Genomic DNA, 21,522 nt, shown 5'->3' on the forward strand with positions numbered 1-21,522 from the left:
GTATTTAAGATTCATTTTGCATGTATATATTTTACTTATTTGTATTTTTTTAGGCTACTTGTGATTATAAAATATAAGAATTTATTGTGTTTGGTTATTGTGGTTCTTTACAGATACTTTTAAACCGGACAAAATTTTAGTTATGGTTCTATGCCCAAATTTTGTTAAAAATAGAAATTTTCTTACCCTCTAAAATCATTAACTAAATTAAATATAATATTAACAAACTAAATGATAAATCTCATAATAACCATTTTTTGCTAGATTTAGATAAATGGAAACTTGTTGCTGGAATTTTCATAGAATGACTACGATGGCTTATGGAATTTAATTGATGTCGCGGTTCTGAACGACGACATTTAATTAATATTACGGTTTTGAAATGCAACATTAATTAATTGTCGGAATTCAAAAATGCAACATCAATTATAATAACCATTTTTTGTTAGATTTAGATAAATGGAAACTTGTCGCTGAAATTTTCATAGAATGATTGTGATGGGCAATGAAATTTAATTGATGTCGCGGTTCTGAACTACGACATTTAATTAATATTGCGGTTTTGAAATGCGATATTAATTAATTGTCGCAATTCAGAAATGCAACATCAATTATATATCGTGTTTCTAAACCACAACATTAATTAAATATCACGGTTCTGATTCACGATATTCAAAAGTGTGCTATTTTGTCAAAACTTTTTACTCAGGTGTTAATTCTCCATTTCTTTTTAATTTCTATGCTAATTACCTAATTTGTCCAAAATACTGAAGTAATTCAAGCAAATCATATCATTTCAACTTTTTTCCTAGAACCCTGTATTCCATGCATTTTTATTTATTTTTTTATTCTGATGTCTTGAATTACAGAAGCATTAGCACTAATTTAGAACAGAAGACAGAAGAGATAGCAATGGAAGAAGGAAACAACCTAGTTTTGGCTGCAAAGCTAGGATCTCAAGTTACTGTTGACATATTAAGGATAGAAATATACTTGCCAGATTCCTTTTAACAGCAAAATGTAACAGCCACGAACTAGGCCAGGATCGGAGATATATTAGGTGATGGAAAATGATTAAAAAAAAGAAAGTAGCTGACATGACATGCAATCTGGAAATTCAGGTCAGCATTCTGTTGGATTAATACCCTCTTTAAAACTAGAAACAATGATAGACAGAGAAGGTTATAGAAGAACCACACAAACTAATCCAACCAAATTGCAACACTACTACCAATTCCCTGCCCAGAACACTTTAGTACCTAAAAAATGGCATATTACAAGCCCTTTTCTTTTCCTTTTTTTTATGCCATGAAACAAAAAATCTATTATATACAACAGAAGGCAGAAGCAAAAGGATAGAACCGTGCAAGAAGAAAGAAATGACCTTGGTTTGGCTGCAAAACTAGGATCCCAGGCAGTATTGATATATAACACAAGGATAATGAGAGTGCTAAAGTAATACGATGAGAACTAAGGCAGGCTGCTGCTGAAAAATGCCTACAATAGAGCTAGAAGGATGAGAACAAAGCTAGGAAACAGCGGCGGAAACAGGGAAGAAGCTGCTGGCCGCAGAGTCTGTGCAGGAGTCCTTGCGGCAGGGGGGGTTTGAAAGGCTATAAATGTATTGATGTTTCAACAAGCAGAATTTATTAAACACCTTTCAGCACTTTATGAACTTATCTTTCTCTTCTTGAGTATCCATCACTTCTCTATAAAGGTGAGGATTGTAGCAGTGTTATATATGAGAACTTGAGAGGGAGAGTTTTCATTTTGGACACGAGGCAATGCAAGTGCTTGCAGCCTGAGGTGCACCGGATTTGAGTTTTGGCGTAGAATTTTTGTCTAGATAAGGCGGATTAATTCATCTGGCAATTTCTCGAATTTGTTCTCTTTCAATCTTGCAGAAGATGATCTTCTCAGCGTGACCACGTTCTGATGGCTGCTCGTAGTTATCTCTTGGAGGAGGAATCTTTCTGTACATGCACCTAGCTCTCTTGTATAAAAGTAGGGTTCTTCTCATTTATGTTTTTCATAACGAGTTTCGTTTTTATGTAAACTTTTTCTTGAACAATCAGTCTATGATCCTAGTTCAATTCTCACATTTTTGAGGGAGTTCAACAACATATAAATATAGGATCGTAGCTTCAAAAACTGATTGAAAAGTGATGCAGATTACATTTGATTAATGTTACTGACACAAAGAACACACGGAAGAAATAAAAATAGATTTAGTTTAAGAAACGAAAACAAGGATATAAAATGAAATGAAGACCTGTAACCACACGCATGCAACCCAAAAGGACAACAAAGAGATCACACCTTGCTCGTAACGTAATTTCCAACATCAATGCTGGAATCAAGATCTTTTGTACATTTCTTTCTGTGGCAACCTCTACCTTAGTTTTTCCATTTTCGAAGGTAACAAAAAAGTTCAAATCATAAGAGTACAGGAATTTGTCAAGTAGAATTATTACGATCATCATAAAGTGAAACTACAGGATGGACAAAAATCACTGAAAAACAGCTCGATCAGTGTTATATTGAATCCACACCTTGAAACTAGCCAACAATGGATAAAGAGGATTGTGGAAGGAAGAATCACACAATCAATAAATACTTTTCAAACAATTCTGATTCCCTGGAACTTTCCTAGAACCCTATACAACCAAAAAATAGAAGTGCCATGTTACAGATTTCCACAAAATGGTAGGCAAAAAAGGGAAACAATCATTTACAGCTCCTTAGCACAGAATTTATGACAACCAGAAGAAGGCGTATGCCTGGGGCTTCTGAAGCAGATGTACTAGGTAGACTCCTTTGATTGATAACTATCTGGTAGACCTGTTCAAAGATTGGTCTTACATGCACTGCAATCATTGGATCCACAGGGTTTATAGCAGCAGCCACATCTGTCATCCATCCCAACTTTCTAGAGGTTTCGTTACTAATATCACATGCCAATTGCTGTAGAAGGGCCAGCAGAACTCCTTGGCTTAGAGGTGGTAGCGGTGACATGGACAATATCCCTTGTAGATCAACCTAGCGAAACCAGCAAATATAAATCATGTGTTTGATCACTGTGAAAATTATTGAGAAACAGAAGCAATTTAATTTGTTTCTTGTCAAAGAAACAATTTAAGCAACCAGATGAATTCCATCACTTTTAAGTTTTTCGAGTGGGCACCTGCCTGGTCCCACTGTAAACATGCAACAAAAAGATAAAGAAAAATTTAAAAGACATAGTATTCACACCAGGAAAATTCTAATTTGATTGTATTTAAATTAACTTGAATCACCTAAAAAGGTCAAACATCACAAATATTCGACTTTAACAATTCCTGGCACTGTTTGTCCAATCTAAATTCTGAAGTTGAAAAAAATCCAATGATTTAGTGGCTTGGTTAAAATTGGTAGATTACAAGGAGAGCTGTGGCCACAGAGGATGCAAGAAATGGAATCAAAAGGTTGCATCTCACAAGATAACAAAATACTTGCATTTGACTCCAACCAAGTAGATTATAGCTGAGTCAAGTTATGTTTTGCTCATCCACTCAATTTTTACGGATTTGAGCACATTAGACATGCATATAATTAAGTCTTTGAATGTGGCTTAAAGCATGAATGCAATTTACCAGTCCTAGGTTAGCTACAAACACTTCTTAAGCCAGACATATTGGAATAAAAATCCTGCCTTGACTCTACTTTGGTACAATGGGGGGAGTGTATCTTTCTAAAATCAATGGCAGCATTACCTGAGAACATAACCAGGAAACTATTGTGACATCATTTCTGTGCAGAGCTACAGTGAATGCTTCCTCATACTTCCGCTCAGCTATTAACCTTGATAATTCTTTTGTTGGATCCAAAGGTGCCTCGGGCTGCAGATATAAACACATCTAGAAGTCAGATGCAACTAAAAGCATTGTAACTTCCACTGCAAATTTATCATTTTAAACAGAAGATCATTGTGTGCTCTTTAACCGGGAAGCTACTAAATACACACAAGAAAAAAAGCTCAGCAATAAAACAAAAGGCATACCATCTCATGCAAACCAGGCAATGGTCCATTGCCCAACTTTGCTGATGGATTTCCTACTTCTGAGTTTGCACCTGCAGCTGCCATAGCTAAGAGCTGTCGTTGGCCATCAGCCAGCTCTCCACTTAAGGTTTGAGTGAGTGATGATGCTGAATTGATAGCATCCTGCAATAATGTGTTTGTAATACAAAATTTTAAACAGAAAATAATAAAAGATACGATATGACATGCTCTTCAATCTAATAACACCATTAGGTCCATGCAAAGGAAATCATTCCCTCCTACAGAATTACCCACTTCGATATTATTGCAAGCTTATCATTGAAAGTACAATGGAAGCTTGTCAACTTGCCACTGTAAACATGCAAAGAAATCAAAGGTGAAAAATCTCAATTTGCAACTCCCACGTGCATGAAGAAGAAAAGAAAAGGATGCAGAAAATTTAAGAGCCAGTGCAACAACTAAATATCAGGACTTGTTCAGCTTTATGGTTGGCCGTAATACCAAACATCTGCTGTTGGTCAAAAGCAGTACCTCCCTGCCACCATAAACTATTGTGTGGTTACCCATAGCAGGGAAACTTGCTTCTGAAAGGAGATTAAGATGCTACACTACTGCTTGTTTCATTTGATATTAGTTCCAAAAGAAAAGAGAAGGATTAAGAATGAGACCTCTCCAATGGTACGACTTAGTTTTCCATTTAAATTAGGAAAGAATAGTATTGAGGATCTTTGAATATATGATGGTTTAGAAGTCATTTAGAATAAAAAAACTGGCATCAGTTAGAATAGGAGGAATAATTCCACAGTATACACACTAACAAAAGCTGTATTTAGAGAACTAATACAATATAAGGATCCTGTAGTTGAAAAAAAAAAAACTCAGTGGTTAATAGTCTTTTAGAAATCAATCATAACATTTTTTATACTTGCTTCAGTAAAACATTGAGGAATAATTTCACAATAAGGGTGTTCTTAGAGATCTAACACACCAGAAAGGACCCTTCAGTCCAAAAAATTTAACAACTGAAAAATCTTTTCACACATTATAGATAAACAGCAGGCTAAATCCATTAGTTAAAGAAGAAATACGATAAGTACGATGCATATTTGATTAAATCTAATCCCCCCCAATAAAAAGAGAGTGGAATTATAATATTAAATAAGGAACTAGGAACATGAATATATAAGATACCTACTATAAATATCAAATGTACACATACCCTCAGAGCGATGGCCAAAGGAGAATGCATGGAATTGAACTGTTGCTGAGTGTCATTTATATGCTTACTAAGCTCTTTCTGAAATGTGGCATCAACTTGATCAAACATAGCTTTGCAGGACATCTCAAACGCAGGAATAATTGAGGCTTCTAGAGTAGACCTTAATGCATCCTGCAAATACCAACAGTACAATTTTTTTCATTATCAGAAAGTTCTCCATCTTTTTGCTTCATGAAATGAGATTTAAAAGAGAAGTTTCTCAATGCATATGAAAAAAGGTATATCACCATTCATTCTTCCAAGGAAAAGACAAACAAGATTTCTAAAACAATTGCACATTCTGTCCAAAAGAAACTAACAAAAAATCACTGGGGCAAAGAAGGTCCTTAAAGTCCTATGTAAAGAGAGATGAATAAAGCTTAACTAACTTGTCAATTGAATTAAGGGTTTATGCAAGGATATTGTTCAGAGAATGAATATCAAATAACCTGAAGAGCTTGCTTGCCAGAAGTTTGAAACTGTGATTGGATTTGCCTGGCCACTGTAACTTCAAGCTTTGAACTAACTGTCTTCTCTAGCTGATTCACTGCCTTCTCTCCCACCCCTTTCTGCTAAGCCCACATAAAGAAACCTTGATCAGTAAAGAGCACATGAACCACACAAACAATTAAGCAACTTTTGAAAGTTAATGAGAATTGGATAATTATGCTAAACTATTAAGCATTTAACGAATTAAACCATCGTCTAGAGCAAAGACAATTGGACATCTGTGCATGACTCCCAGTTTCCATGATTATGTTTGTGATATAAAAAGAAACAGAATGAATTGCTTCAATTTAATAGGTCACCAAAACAAGAATAGAAATGTTGACAAACGAGGAGCATAGACATTTAACCTGGAATGACTCCATAATAGATGATGATATGCTTTTCTCCAAAATGGGAGTGATAGCACGAGCAACAGCAGGTCCAATTGCAGCTATTTCCTTCTTTAAAGTTTTCTCCAAAGCTGTTGGCAAATCCTTGTTTATAAAATTTGTAATCAAATTTGCTAACTGCTGTATTCGGTCCCTTTCTAATTTCTCAAGCTTAGTGTTTTCTTCTTGAAAACGAACCCATAGAGCATCTGTGTTAGCCCTAACAACTTTCTCAATACTCCGGCCCAATGATGCCTCTAGTCTTTTGCCTTCTTTGGAAACCAGGACAGAAATCATTGTATTCATCTGCTTCTGCATTTCTTTCTGCATGTTCATTAACTGTGAAACATGCACAAAATCATTAGTCTTGAACCATTTATGAATGCATCCATCTAAAAGAAGAAATGCATGAACAGATTATTGGATAGAGGAAACCAATGGAGGAGAAGAAAGGTATCTAGGCATGTTCTAGCAAAATTTGGGCGATTGGGTTTCAAGAAATGGGATCAGATTTGGGGATGAGCCAGAAAAATAGTAGACACACAATGTCAAGCAAGGAGGTGACAATAAGCTGATTAAAAAAATAAAAAATAGAAAAAAGAGGATGATAAACAGTGCGATAGTTGATTTTAATAGTTCAGAAAATATAATAAAAAAAAGAAAAGAATAAAAAGGTGATATTCTTAAGATGATGACATACTGTAAGTTGTCTCAAGTAATCAATACATGACATCAGAAAAGTCAGATCCAAGCAGCAAACTGATGGGAAACATGACATAAAGCACGTCTATTGTAACCATATAACTGCAAATCACATATAAAGAACAGTCAATCAAAAGTCTAATCACCTGATCAAGTGTATCCTGCATGTCCAATATCTGAGGTAAAGCAGCATCACTAGATTGGGCACAGGGACTGCAACCTGGTTCCTTGGATGAATCAGTAGAGTTGAATGGACTCGGGGAAGGGGAAGATTGAACGGATACTTGCGAACTTTTCCCTTTTGGTTTTTTTGCTTTAGTTGTAGGGGCTGGGGGCTGGGGAACTTCCACAGAAGTTTCTGGTTCACCACGTTTTGCAGGCACATCTTTAGTCATATCTTGCTTCTCATCTTCATCACTAGGAGGTCTATCAAGTACCTCAGTAATACTACCTTCATCAACTTGTTGGACTGGCCCAACACTATATGCTTCCACACAACAATCTCTTGCCATCTGAATGCCGAGATCTGAGGCCTGAGAGTAGAAGGATTTCTCTTTCTTCTCTGCAACAGCAGTGTGAGATTCTCTGGGCAAGTCAAAGTCATTATTTTGATCAGTTCCTGTCTCTCCAACAACTTTAAGCTCCACTTCAGCACTTTCAATATCATTGTTCACAAGCACATCCTGAATCTTTGCCTCTGTGACATTCAGGCCCTGAGTGGTTTGGGAATTTTCAGAAGAAACGGCCCTGGATAATATCTCCGATGGAGTTATAAGATGGGTTGGGTGTTTAAACATTATTGGAGTTTCAGAAACCATTGCAATATCAGTTTGTTTGACATTCTTCTCACCCTTACTCAAATTATCACCAGAGGATGTATCACTTGCATTTTCCTTCACAGTTTCAATTCTGCGGTCCACCAAATAATCTGGAACAGACTGGTCACCAGCATGATCACTGAGCTGCAAACTAGTATCTGTGCTATTTGACAGACTCTGGAGACCTGACAACTTTCGAGGCAACCTTGGACTCATCGGTAGAAGGGGTGGCACAGTGTTGGTATTGTCAGCATTATTATGTGATGCAGTAGCCTTGGTTTGCCCACCAGAAGAAGCTATATCTAGTGAGCTATTAACATCAGAAGAACATAAGCTTTCTGGATGATTTGCTGCAGGAGCATTTTCAGAACTGTTTGAAGTCATTGGTGGTATGGAAGCGATGTTACCTGCAGACATATAAGTGGGTTTACTTCCATGAGAAGATTCCATAATAGTGGAACCATCAGAATTAGAAGCATCGAAAGCATGAGAAACATTAGATTCTGTTCTCTCCAACTCCATGTTCTCCAGAGGTGGTGGAAGGCATTGAGACAAGTTCAACGCATATTGTTGAATAGCTTGTGTTTGCACACAGTAAACCTGAACAATATGTTCTCCATTTGGTAAACTATCACTAGTTCCAGTAAGACTCAAAATAGGCATTGTAACTGTAAACTCAGCTATGTAATCCATGCGGGTTGCAGCAGGATAAGGCCCATATTCCAAGTGTACAGCATATATGGCATTCTTCTTGGCATTTGCCAGCAGAAATAAGCCTGCACAGGGCAGCGCTACCACTTGATCAAAGAATGCATCCTCAGCGTTCGATTCAACCGAACTCTTCAAGGTCAAAGTCTGATTGCACTGCCATGATTCAGCATTACTAGGCAACAACCAGCCCTCCTCACTTGCAGAGGCCCATATCTTCAGTTCCTGATTCAGCGGGCCCTGTAAATAGGAGAGATGTAAGCAAGCCCAAACATCCAAAACATTGAATATGTATTAAAGGAAATCAACACCTTAGAGAACATGAAAGTGATTTTGAAAATAAATTGCTATGATCAAATAACCATATCACTCTTATCAAAGGCCAGTAAAAAATGGCTGAGTTACATATAATGAAATTCTCTCTAGTCATCTAAAAAGGTCTAGCATCATTAAGCACTACCATCGTGTAGAACAAAAAGAATAGGAGCCTACCCCAGTGATAAGAACAATGTGATCAGGATGGTCAGGGGCAGTCAGGAACGCCACAGAATTTACAGGATTACCATCATGTGGTCTGAATACTGCAAGTGGTACTGCCTTACAGTCTTCCCAAATCTTGACCTGTGCAGCAGACAACAAGTGTTTGGGTATAAAAAACACTAAAAGAATATTACATTGCGTATCTTGAATATATTGACAAGTCTTAGATGATATGACCATAAAGAAAAAATGATAATGGCGTAACTCAGACTTAAAATGTAACTAAGAGATCTTACAAACACAGCTCGTTATAGACCATCCCTGCCATATGTGCCACAAGCAGGAGGGGGAGTTTGGTTAATGTTTGAGACTATGTAACCTTTAGGTATTACAAGAGCTACCAGCAGAAAAAAAAATGACAAACTAAAAGACTACAAGGTAAGGGGGAAAAGGAGGCAACAAACCACGCCATCTGTTGAAGCTGAAGCTAAACGGGTGGTCATCCATTGACACATTGACAACTCAATGACTTCGCCATCGTGCTTACCAACAAGCTGGACACCTTCAATCAGCTTATCAACAGGACAAGCGAGAGGTTGCTCAGCTGAAAATCCCGCGCCTTTTCCAACTTTATTGGTATCGATTTTCAGGATGAGGTTTCCAATTGCAACGACCAAAATTTCCTGCAACATTTTCATTTACAGTAAAGATATAGTAAGAGAAAACATAAATCAATACCAGTGCAAGGAGTGAAAGATGTGATGGGATGGGAATTTTATCTTGATAACATTAACTTCAAAATCCATAATTACTTGTTTGTGTGGATGCCAGCACACTCGTGGGTGGACCAGTTCTCCATCTGCTATTATGTGAAGGGCAAGAAGTATCCTTTCAAAAATTTGAGGTTTTTCTTCCTCATCTGGGCCCTCATTGATCTTCCGTATGAAAACACATCCATCAACACATGCACTGCATGAATAAAAGTAAGCATCTTTTTGCTTAGAAATAGAGGAAAATATCAATACTAAAATTTACCTGGCCAGAAGGTGAACATCCTCGGCGAAGAAAGCCATGTCTGTTACTTTCTGCATAGAAAATCATGCAATGATTTAGATAGTTTTTATACTAGTAATTAAAAAAATAACGAAAATTGATATCAAAGGTACACAAAAGATGTTGCATAACTAGAAGAAAGCTACAACATTTGGGCAGTGGAGGTTGCTTCTAAACATGAAAGGACAGCAGCCAACTAAAGTAATGAAATTAATGAGGCTTACTCTGCAAGTCTGTCCAAAATCTGCCATGATTATTATATCAAGAACCTTCAGTACCAAACAAAATCAGGATTTTATCATAAGCATTAGGAATTTTTGCCTCTCTTCTCAAAGTACAGTAAGCAAATTGATGGAACTGAAACCGAAATGGTATCCAGAAGCAATAAAGAAGAATGGGTAAACTCTCATGTTTATATCCGTAATGTGATTTATTAATTTGACATCAGCGGAATAGGAAAGTTTAATTATTTAGGAATAAGGGTTTTCCTCCATAACTTGGTCACTTGAATATTACCTGCACTTGATTTGGAGAGTGCAGCTATTGAAAATCACTATCCAACTATTGCAACTTGCCAAGATAAGTTGAGAACAAACATTCTAGCAGTATGTTCATATGTAATGGCTCATCAAAAAGACTTCAAATACATTCTTTTTTAATTGAAATCTGATTCAGCAATTATCACAAGGTGAGATTCACTATCAGTTAGACAATGCCAATTACTGTATTACATAATGTCATGAATGTCGATTTTCAATCAAGGTTAGGTACACAAAACACAAGATAATCGTAAGACCTTCACAAGAAGAGAGAAATAACCTGGTTATGACCGCGAAGCAATGATCTCAAAGCAGTATTAATATTGAGGATACGAATAGCACCAGGCTTGAGCCCATAGCAAATGTAATTCCTATTAACAGCAATCTGACGGCCGAGAACAAGGCCAGGATCGGAGACATATTTAGTGATGGGAGTGACTTCAAGTTGAGGCTGCACCTCACCTTGCAATCTCACATCAATATCATACACGACATGGTTTCCATTCAAATGCCGGCCCTTAGGGAGCTTGGTGCTGAGCATCCTCACTGGAGGAGGGCAGCATTGCTGCGTCGGAGATGCTAAACTAACAGGAGGGGCAGAGGGGACAGGAGGAGCACTGGTGGCGGTGGATACAGCGGAGGAAGCATAAGAAGGGAAAGGCCCACTAAGATTACTGGAGAGAGGTGGCTGCTGTTGGTTTTGATTGGTCAAGATGTCCATCAAAACAGCACCACCTGAATTACTAGGTGAGAGAGGAGGAGGAGGTGCAAAAGAAGAGATGGGCTGTGGTCTATTTTGGTGATGGATATTAGTATTAGTAAGGAACTGATTGTGAAGTTGCTGAAAAGGAGGAGGAGGAGGAGGGTAAGGGGAGAGATAGTGAGGGTGGTGAAAAGGGTGATAAGGGCCAGTAGGAGGTGGATAAGAAGAAGATGGAGTTAGATAAGGTGGAGAAGAGGAAGGGAGAGGGAAGGAAGGAGAGGTAGTGAGATTCTCGGTGGTGATAGTGTTACTATTGGGAGAAGGACCCTGTTGTTGTTGTTGGTTTGGGGGTTGCATTATACTCATAGGATTTGCAGAAGAGGGTTTAAGCAGTTTATTCATATCAAAACCTCCTCCTCCTCCTCCTATTACCCCCCCACCTCCTTGTTGATGTGGAATACCAGGTGAAGCCATTATTAAGCAACAACAACAACAAGAATTGATCTGATATAATAATATACTAGTAATTGGAAACAATCAATCAGACTGATGAAGAGAGAGAGAAGGAGAGAGATTTGAAAAGGCTTACAGAGTGAAGGGATTCATGGATCCGTTCAAGTTTGAATCATTTTCAGATCAGAGAGGGGAGGACACTCCTTTATCTCTCTCTCTCTCTCTCCCCCTTTTGTCGTCCCAAAGTAGGGTAGGGATGGAGTGAGGATTTTGAGAAGAAAGAGAGAGATTGAAGAAAAAAGCAAGTCTTTTTATGTAGTAGTTTGCTCGGATGTGCAGATTGATGCCCAATGGACAGCAAACAGAGAGTGGAAAAAATGGAAAGAGAGAATTTTTAGCGATTTTTTCCCCTCATTTGTTGAAGTAGTAATTAGTGCTCCTATTACCAATTTTGTATTATTATTATTATTATTATAATCATTATTTATCGTCGTCTTCTTCTGTGAATGTCATCCGCAGAGGTAGCAGACATTGCTCCACTACTCCCATCTGTCGTTGGTACACGTAACCCAAGTTTGCATCTCCACTACTGGAATCACAAGCACTTCCCAACTTCCCAAGTTGATCAACTCATAGACTAAACTACTTGTTAGTACAACTCTCTTCTGCAGAATCTCCGAACTTTTTTTGCTTTCCTAGGTTAAAATACCAGGTTGCATGCTTTCCTAGGAAACTTGTATTCAACAAGTTACCCAAAATGAGCTCGGCTACGATCCTTCATTCATTGTTTGTGGAAGGCATTGCAACATAATCAAATATCCATGTTTGCCAAGCTCTCTTCTTTTCTCTGAGAGATTATGCGTTTATTTATATGCATGGAGAAGTTGAAGAAGCATTGCAAATGAGAGAGATTATTATTTATTTAACCAATTAAATTTTACTCTGAAATTCATAAACCCCAGCAGATGAAAACAGAGCTATTGTGGCCCCACACAAAAAATTCAAAAGATTAACACGAAGGAGAACACTTTACCCCCCCCCCCCCCCCCCCCCCCAAATTTAAGGTTATGTTTCAACACATGCAGAAGAAATGAAACTAGAACAGCCCAGTATCGAAGGAAACGAGAAGCAGAAGAGCAACCAATGGATTTACAATCAATGGACACGGCATCAAGATGGATTATACATATACGTTATACCCTGAATTGACACTTACAGAAAACAAGTCACAACGTTCAGACTAAAAAACAGGAGAAAATCATAAAGAACAGAATAAATATGTAAATTGGTTGCGCTCAAGTATAGAAAATGGGTATTCAATTTCAACTGCAACAGCCTCCAGCTTGAGCAGAACCGCCATCCCTGCCTCCTGATGGCCCCGGAATTCCTCCATACCCAACTTTTATCCCATAAGACTGCAGAACATCCCATTAGAATATCAGCCAAACTATTTTCAAATTCATCTAATAATACTGGTGAAATGGAATCAGTGTCAATACATGCATATTGACAATGCTTCAAAACTGTAAGTGCAAATTGAAAAGCTATTTGAGAATGGATTGAGCTCATGAAAACTCCTATACTAACACTTAAGAAAGATGGTAAGAAACCTTATCTTATTGAAAACCTTATGGAGTACTATATAACTGTCAGGATACCGATTGATGTCACTCATTTCATTTCATGAGAAGAACAACATAAAGAGCAATGTCCAAGCAAGTAAAGACCAATACCAATATAGCTAAATTTCAAAAGTTTTAAGCTTCATATAGTTAATAAGTGGAAAGCAGCTAATCAAATAAGAGAAAATGAGTGTTAGCATGAAGCGAACATCCAAATAGAATATCAGCCAAATCATTTACAACTTTCATCCATTAATAATTGAAGACATGAGTGCCAGCATCATGTCATGTCTCTACATGCATATTAACCATGCTTCAAAAACTGTGAGCAATGCAAATCGACAATATAAGATGAAAAGATATTAAGGTCACAAAAACTTGCATGTTAACGATTAAAAGATCAAAATAAGAATAATATTTCAATTTGTGAACCCTCAAAGAACATTATTTGAAATGTGGAAAATACTGTGCAAAAGAAATAGGCCTGACCTCATTTGATACATCAAAAACTCCATCCTGAATCTTCTTATATATTGTTGCAGCTGTTTTGATAAAAGCCTGCACAAAGAATGTTGGCATTAGAAAAATTAGACAAACAACAAAGAAGAAGTCAACAAGTGTTTCAACATATAGGTCATTATGTTTATTATTCACCTCCTCGACATTCTGAGCAGTTTTTGCAGAGGCCTCCATGAAGATCAAGCCATGTTCCTTTGCAAACTGTTCACCTTCTTCGGTGCTGACGGCCCTTCTATGAGCAAGATCACACTTATTACCAATGAGCATAATGGTCATGTTTGCGTTAGCATGCTGCCTTGCATCCTCAAGCCAGCTAGCCAAGTGGTTAAAAGTTTCCCTCCTGAATGAGAAAGTTAAACAGCCAAATATCATTCAGTTGCTAGCTTATGCTACAATATTGACACTTGAGACCAGAAACACAAACATTTCGATGCAAAAACAAACCGCCTCTAGCTGCCTCGAGACATTAGATGAAGTAACGAGGCATGCCAAGGATTATAGAAGCATTGACAACAGCAACAACAACAATAATTTTAAGGAAAGTATTGGAACAAAGAGTTGTTTGTTTTAGATAAAGTAAAAGAAAAGGGTAAAAGCAGGTTTTGAAACAGAAATAGATACCATCATCGCATTTAAGGAGACAGGAAAAGAAAAAAAAAACATGAAAAGATCATCATCGTAAGTTGAAGTTTTGTTGTTGGGCTAGAAGAAACAAGCATAAGAAGGAAGGGTACCTGGTAATATCATAGACAAGCAAAGCACCAGCAGCACCTCTGTAATAAGACCTGGTGATAGATCTAAACGATTCTTGACCCGCCTAAAATAAATCAAAATCATAAAAAATGAAGATTTAAACATAATTATAGACTTGTTTCGTAAGAGAAGAGATTAAGAACACGGGAAAGGAAGGTAAGGGAACGAACGGTGTCCCAAATTTGAAGCTTGATAGGCTTGTTGTCGATGGTGATCATACGAGCTCCAAACTCAACACCAATGGTGAGGTCATGGACGGGCTGGAATCTCTTGTCAGTGAATTGAAGCAATAGGCACGATTTCCCTACTCCTGTATCGCCGATGATTATGTACTTGAACAGATAGGCGTATGACATTTTTGTAATCAAACTGTGATCAGATCAGACTTCTTTTCTTTTACGATTAAGGAAAAAGGAAAAAGAAGATAGAAATTGATAACTGAAATCTGAAGGTTTAGGGTTTGTCTTCGAGAGAAAGCAATCTAAAAGTCTTGGCTGCAATTAGTGAATTTCACCGGCGAAGCGCACACGTTATATTAGGCTTCTCTTCTCTTCTCTTCTCTCTTCTTTGTTTCTTTCTTGTCCTCCTCGCTGTCCCTCCCTCCTTCACCTGCCTTTCCTTTTCTTTTTCTTTTTGTTATTATTATTATTTTGTAGTAGCCCACAGGCCCATTACCGAGCATCATCATGGGCTTCCTTCCTTCCTTCGCTCAGCTCTTTTCTTTTCTTGCTTAATATTAATTACCATCTTTAAAATCCTTCAAAAATTATGATGTTAAGACTTAAGACTGAGTATGGTTATTAAAACCGGATGAAGAAAAATAATTGAGGTTATTCCCCGAAATTTAAAAAAAAAATAATAAAATTGGTCAAATTTCTATTTTTTTAAAAGTAAATTTTTATATGAAATTATTGAAGGAAAGAATCCCAAATAATTAGGTGATATACTGTAATCAATGGGATTACGATTCACCAATGTTAATCCTAGAATAGCTCTTAGAATATCTCCTAGAATAGTGGATCTGATTGTATGTAAACTGTGTATATATATGTCGTGCTTCTTTGCACTATTCAATAAACAGAATACAATATTATTATTCTCTTTATGGTATTAGAGCACTGGTTCTGAAAAACTAGAAATCCATACAATCCATGAATCCACACAAACAAATATCTCATGGCTGGTGACGAAGACCAAAAGCTTCTTGAACAGAACAAGAGCTCAAACTCTTTCAAGACCTCAGAACCATGGGAGAACTCCAATCATCCATTTTTTCTCCATCACTCAGATCAACCAAGCGTTGTCCTCGTTTCACAATCGCTGATGGAAGACAATTACACAACATGGGTACAGTCAATGAGCATGGCACTTACTATAAAAAACAAGAAGGGATTTGTAGATGGAACTCTCAAGAGACCGACTCATAATCCTGATGAGCAACAACAATGGGACCGCTGTGACATTCTTGTGAAAACCTGGCTGCTGGGAGTAATATCGAAAGATATCTCAGGCAGTGTCATTCATTGCAAGGACACAAGAGGTATATGGCTAGAACTGAAAGAGAGATTTTCTCAAACTAACACTGTTTCATTGTTCTATATAGAAAATGCCATTCATGATTGTGAACAAAGTACAAACTCAGTCACGTCTTTTTTCACGAAACTCAAAAGCCTGTGGGATGAGAAGGATGCCCTCTGTGCGTTCCCCCCTTGCAATTGTGAGGCAGCTACCGTGGTTAAGGTTTTCATGGAGACACAAAAGACCATGAAGTTCTTGATGGGGCTTAATGAAAGCTAAGCAGAAACTCGAAGCAATATAATAGGCATGGATCCCCTTCCGAACCTGAATAAAGCCTATGCAATGGTTTTGCGTCATGAAAAGCAGGCAGAGGCTTTTACTGGAAAGTCGACGACACCACCAGAAGCATCTACTTTTGCAGTAAAGAAGGTGACCCGTGATTTTAACTCTACAGAAGGAGAAGCTAAATTTTGTGAAAAATGCAACATGAATAATCACAACACAAAGAACTGCAGAGCTCATCTCAAATGCACATATTGCAATGGAAAAGGACATACCTATGATTATTGCCGAAGAAGAAAGAACGCTACTGCAGGTGGACAAACAAGATCGAAAGCAAATCATGTAGCTCCTCAAAATAATAGTAAGGAAGCTTTGCCTGATTTTCCTTTCTCACGAGAGGAGTGCCATCAACTTCTCAGTCAGCTTTTAACAAAAACAAAGTCTGCCTCAGCCAATCTAGTTGGTAACATTCCAAATTATGAGGAACTCTCAAGTAAAGCATTTCGGTTTGCACACAGTAGTAAAGAAACCACATGGATACCGGACAGTGGTGCAAGTGATCACATTGTTTGTAACCCAAATTTGCTTACCTCTCTAAAATCAGTCCATAACCGTTGGGTTAAGCTTCCTGATGGAACCTCCACACACGTTACTCATATTGGCACAGTATCTTTCTCTCCACACTTTGTTCTTCATAATGTTCTTTGCGTCCCACTCTTCTATCTTAACCTGATTTCTGTGAGCAAACTAGCATTTGATTCATTCTGCATTACTATCTTTCTCAGACAAATTTGTGTCATACAGGACCTACGATCGGGGAAGATGATTGGGACAGGAACTGAGAAGGAGGGCCTTTACTGTCTCAATTACTCAACGAAAGGAACATGCAATGCAGTACACACCAACACAGACAACTTGTGGCATCAACGACTTGGTCACCCTTCAAATAAAGCATCTTCATTATTTTCATTCCTTGCCAATAAAACTTGTATTTCAAGTACTTGCTTTATCTGTCCTTTAGCCAAACTCACTAGACAACCTTTTCCATTTACATTTGGGGTGGTTATCATGTCCCATCTTATTCTGGTGCACAATATTTTTTAACCATTGTTGATGACCATTCACGAAGCACATGGGTATATTTGATGAAACACAAATCTGAAGCACGTATTCTACTCATTCATTTTATTTACTTAGTTGAAAATCAGTTTGGGAAAAATGTTAAAGTCGTACGAAGTGATAATGGCCAAGAATTTAAGATTTCCCAATTTTATTCATCTAAAGGCATTATCCACCAAACTAGTTGCGTTAACACACCACAACAAAATGGTGTGGCTGAACGCAAACATCGACATTTGCTAAATGTAGCTAGAGCTCTCTTTTTTCAAGCCACTCTACCAAAACATTTTTAGGGTGATGCCATACTCACTGCAGCTTACTTGATCAATAGGACACCGACTCCAATTCTTAAAGGAAAAACACCATTTGAACACCTTTTTCATAAGGAACCAGGTTATTCTCATTTAAAGGTTTTTGGATGTCAATGTTTTGTGTCTACACATCCGACCCGTCCTAGCAAATTTGATCCCAGGTCCACAGAATGTATTTTTCTTGGCTATCCACATGGCCAAAAAGGGTACAAGGTTTATAACTTAACAACAAAGAAAATCCTCATTTCAAGGGATGTGATTTTCTTTGAGCATGTGTTTCCTTTTAAAACAAATTCTGCTTCCCATTCTTTACCCCACTTACCAATTTTCACTCCTGTAATTTCTCATCCATATTATCCTCAAAATCCCCACTCTTCCGCTGACCATCACTCTCCTGATACTACTCCACCATCAAATCCAATTTACACTCCACTTACCCAAATTACTCCTCCTCTCACAGATCTTAATTCCTCCATTCCTTCTGAAAATAATCCCGCACCTGACACATCTTTTAGTTCCATTTCATCACCTTTGCAATCTCTCCAACTGCCTTCACCACAACCACGCAGGTCTTCTCGCGCCACAAAACTTCTAACTGCATTGCAGGGCTTTCATATTGTTGCGGCTTTCCCCTCACGCCCCGATCCGTCAGCTTCCTCGAACAAGGTCATCTCTTCAGGTACGGCTCATAGCCTCTCCCATGTCATATCTTATGCTAATCTTTCTTCCCCTCACAGAACCTTCACTGCTAATATGACCATACAAAGAGAGCCTACCTCATTTTCTCAGGCAGTTAAGGACCCGCAATGGAGAGCAGCCATGTAACACGAGGTTCAAGCACTCCATGCTAACAAGACTTGGAGTTTGGTTTCTCCTCCAGCTCACAAACGCCTAATTGGTTGTAAGTGGGTATATAAAATCAAGTATAATCCCGATGGCACAGTTGAGCGCTACAAGGCCAGGTTAGTAGCCAAGGGTTACAACCAAGTTGAAGGGATCGATTACAGGGAAACATTTGCGCCGGTTGCTAAGCTCACAACAGTTCGCGTCTTACTCAGTCTTGCAGCCATGCAGAATTGGCACCTTCATCAATTGGACGTAAATAATGCGTTTCTCAATGGAGATCTTTATGAAGATGTTTACATGCAGCTTCCTCCTGGCTTCAGACGAAAGGGGGAGAATCGGGTTTGTAAGCTACATAAATCCTTATATGGCCTGAAGCAAGCCTCAAGGCAATGGTTTTTGAAGCTTTCCTCAGCCCTCAAATCAGCCGGCTTCAAGCAATCATGGTCTGACTATTCCTTGTTCGTCCGAAACCATCAAGGTATCTTCACAGCTTTGTTGGTCTATGTCGATGATGTTATTCTAGCAGGGAACAATTTAGAAGACATCATAAAGACCAAGTGCTTTCTCTCAAGCCACTTCAAACTGAAGGATATGGGACAATTGAAATACTTTCTGGGAATAGAAGTAGCAAGATCCAAGCACGAGATTTCCTTGTGTCAAAGGAAATATGCATTGGAAATCCTTAAAGATACAGGGTTCCTCGGTGCCAAACCTTCACGGTTTCCAGCTGAACAAAATATGACACTTACACAAGAAGATGAAGACCTACTGAAAGACGCCTCCCAATATCGAAGACTGGTTGGACGTCTCATTTATCTAACCATCATACGGCCAGATCTCGCATACGCAGTTCATATACTTAGCCAGTTCATGGACAAACCCAGGCAGCCTCACTTAGAAGCAGCACACAAGGTATTGAGGTACATCAAGCAAGCACCTGGTCAGGGAATTCTCTTACCTTCAAAAGGATCATTGGAGTTAAGGGCATATTGTGATGCAGACTGGGCTCGTTGTAAGGACACTAGAAGATCAACAACTGGCTATTGTTTTTTCCTTGGACATGCTCCCATTTCATGGAAAACAAAGAAATAAAGTACAGTATCACGTTCGAGTGCAGAAGTTGAGTATCGTTCCATGGCTACTACATGTTGTGAAATAACATGGTTGCAATACATTTTAAGGGACTTGAATGTTAAGCATGAGCAGCCAGCTAAATTGTTCTGTGACAATAAGGCAGCAATACACATAGCCTCAAACCCTGTGTTTCATGAACGAACCAAGCATATAGAAATAGACTGTCATGTGGTGCGAGAAAAGGTGTAGAAAGGATTGGTTAAAACAGAGCACATACGGACCAAGAAGCAACCAGCAGACATCTTCACCAAGCCACTAAGTTCAAACCAGTTCTCCACATTACTGGGCAAGTTAGGAGTGATCAACATACACTCCAACTTGAGAGGGAGTATTGAAGGAAAGAATCCCAAATAATTAGGTGATATACTGTAATCAATGGGATTACGATTCACCAATGTTAATCCTATAATAGCTTCTAGAATATCTTCTAGAATAGTGGATCTGATTGTATGTAAACTGTGTATATATATGTCGTGCTTCTTTGCACTATTCAATAAACAGAATACAATATTATTATTCTCTTTAGAAATGATTATTTCAATTCGAATCAAGTCTTAAAACTATGAATATAAATAAATATTTTATGGATTTTTTTTTAAATAAGAAATGATAAAAGAAAAATTTCCCTAAATGAATTCAGAAAACTACTATTTATACTTACCACCACCATCATAAAATTAATTTCTGGCTTTGCTGTATTAAAAATTTTACTTTGTTGGTGTATAAACTGATCAGAATCATGCATATATATATATATATATATATATATATATATATATATATATATATATATATATATATATATATATTATGATGGCTTGTAATCACCACATGATCATATATATATACACACTAAGTACTCCTCCTATTTGTTAACAGTTAATCAGTCATAATTATATACACATGCTAATGCAGATTCTTTCTTAATCATTGAAATCTCAGTACCGTGCGTGTCCCAACCTCTATTATTGCAGGCATGCAGGTATATATCTATATATGGTTACTGTCAGCATGCAGTTTTTCTTCATCTCTCTTAATTATTTCCCATTTATGGAGCAACTCTTTGGCTTCACACTTGAATATCCACTAAAACTACCAGCCCCTCCTCCTCCCTTTATGTGTACGTGCTCTACTCTCGTAGCTACATGAATTAATCGATCACCAGATCACTGCTCAGGTGATGACTCAAATAGCTCCACCACTGTACGTTGTACATGTTCATCAATCCGATCGATATTGGGTGCAAACTCAATCTTCTGACCGTAAATCAGTTTCTATTGTACGTTTCCAGTATATTCTGAACATCTAGCTACCTTAACCCCATCCACGTCCTGTGATACACAAGATATGTAGCTGAGCAGTACATCACCATAAAACTTGGATATAATTCTTCCAGGGTCAATTGCACCAAATATCATACTTCTCTGTACAGTCCATAGCTAGATCCCTCATATGTGCCAGGTTCCCAGCTGGCGACTGCAGTGGGTATGGTAATTTGCGATTATATTTCCTAGCTTCGCGAGCATCCTGAACAAGGCCTCCTCAATATATATATATAGGGCATGCCATACATGCATGTATGTAAACGCACGTAAAATTAAGCAATAAGGTGCTATGTATGGTACAGAATTAAGAAAGGCAAAATTAAGGCCACAGCATTAGGCAATTGAACGGTAAAAGAAGCCGGGGCATCATGCTGCTTTAGGAATTGTAGCGCTGGAGTTTGTTTTCCTGCATTAGCTACCAAAATCATAGTAAGAATTTGTCAATCTGAGTACCCTGCTTGA

At 37.9% G+C, this 21,522-nt stretch overlaps 3 protein-coding genes across 3 annotated transcripts; 1 reads left to right on the plus strand and 2 right to left on the minus strand.

The window, feature by feature from the left end:
• Positions 1–2,445: 2,445 nt before the first annotated feature.
• Positions 2,446–12,060, minus strand: LOC7458458 (enhancer of mRNA-decapping protein 4). The gene is made up of 12 exons (XM_002308702.4): positions 10,756–12,060; positions 9,919–9,968; positions 9,696–9,852; positions 9,348–9,566; positions 8,896–9,024; positions 7,024–8,643; positions 6,155–6,514; positions 5,747–5,866; positions 5,259–5,429; positions 4,040–4,201; positions 3,753–3,878; positions 2,446–3,039 (listed from the first exon to the last, which is right to left on the minus strand). The coding sequence occupies exons 1-12, from the start codon at positions 11,650–11,652 to the stop codon at positions 2,728–2,730; spliced, it is 4,323 nt and encodes a 1,440-aa protein (XP_002308738.4). The 5' UTR covers positions 11,653–12,060; the 3' UTR covers positions 2,446–2,727.
• A 683-nt stretch (positions 12,061–12,743) lies between these two features.
• Positions 12,744–15,143, minus strand: LOC7489186 (ras-related protein RABB1c). The gene is made up of 5 exons (XM_002308703.4): positions 14,696–15,143; positions 14,507–14,589; positions 13,908–14,112; positions 13,743–13,811; positions 12,744–13,046 (listed from the first exon to the last, which is right to left on the minus strand). Exons 1-5 carry the CDS (start codon positions 14,879–14,881, stop codon positions 12,954–12,956), a joined length of 636 nt encoding a protein of 211 aa, XP_002308739.1. The 5' UTR covers positions 14,882–15,143; the 3' UTR covers positions 12,744–12,953.
• A 558-nt stretch (positions 15,144–15,701) lies between these two features.
• Positions 15,702–16,322, plus strand: LOC112327846 (uncharacterized). The gene has a single exon (XM_024602697.2). It carries the CDS (start codon positions 15,702–15,704, stop codon positions 16,320–16,322), a length of 621 nt encoding a protein of 206 aa, XP_024458465.2.
• The last annotated feature ends 5,200 nt before the right edge of the window (positions 16,323–21,522 follow it).

This window comes from Populus trichocarpa, chromosome 6 (genome assembly GCF_000002775.5).
Source record: "Populus trichocarpa isolate Nisqually-1 chromosome 6, P.trichocarpa_v4.1, whole genome shotgun sequence".
Taxonomy (NCBI): domain Eukaryota; kingdom Viridiplantae; phylum Streptophyta; class Magnoliopsida; order Malpighiales; family Salicaceae; genus Populus; species Populus trichocarpa.

Bases quoted from the DNA above. Each gene is read 5' to 3' on its own strand.
- LOC7458458 (XM_002308702.4), bottom strand. From the start codon at position 11,652: ATGGCTTCACCTGGTATTCCACATCAACAAGGAGGTGGGGGGGTAATA. The intron at 9,853-9,918 runs GTAAATTTTAGT...TTATTCATGCAG, and splicing joins GATGTTCACCTTCTGGCCAG to TGCATGTGTTGATGGATGTG. The intron at 5,867-6,154 runs GTTAAATGTCTA...TGGGCTTAGCAG, and splicing joins CTATTATGGAGTCATTCCAG to AAAGGGGTGGGAGAGAAGGC.
- LOC7489186 (XM_002308703.4), bottom strand. From the start codon at position 14,881: ATGTCATACGCCTATCTGTTCAAGTACATAATCATCGGCGATACAGGA. The intron at 14,590-14,695 runs GTTCGTTCCCTT...GATTTATTTTAG, and splicing joins AGCTTCAAATTTGGGACACC to GCGGGTCAAGAATCGTTTAG. The intron at 13,047-13,742 runs GTCAGGCCTATT...GATGTTCTGCAG, and splicing joins TTTTTGATGTATCAAATGAG to TCTTATGGGATAAAAGTTGG.
- LOC112327846 (XM_024602697.2), top strand. From the start codon at position 15,702: ATGGCTGGTGACGAAGACCAAAAGCTTCTTGAACAGAACAAGAGCTCA.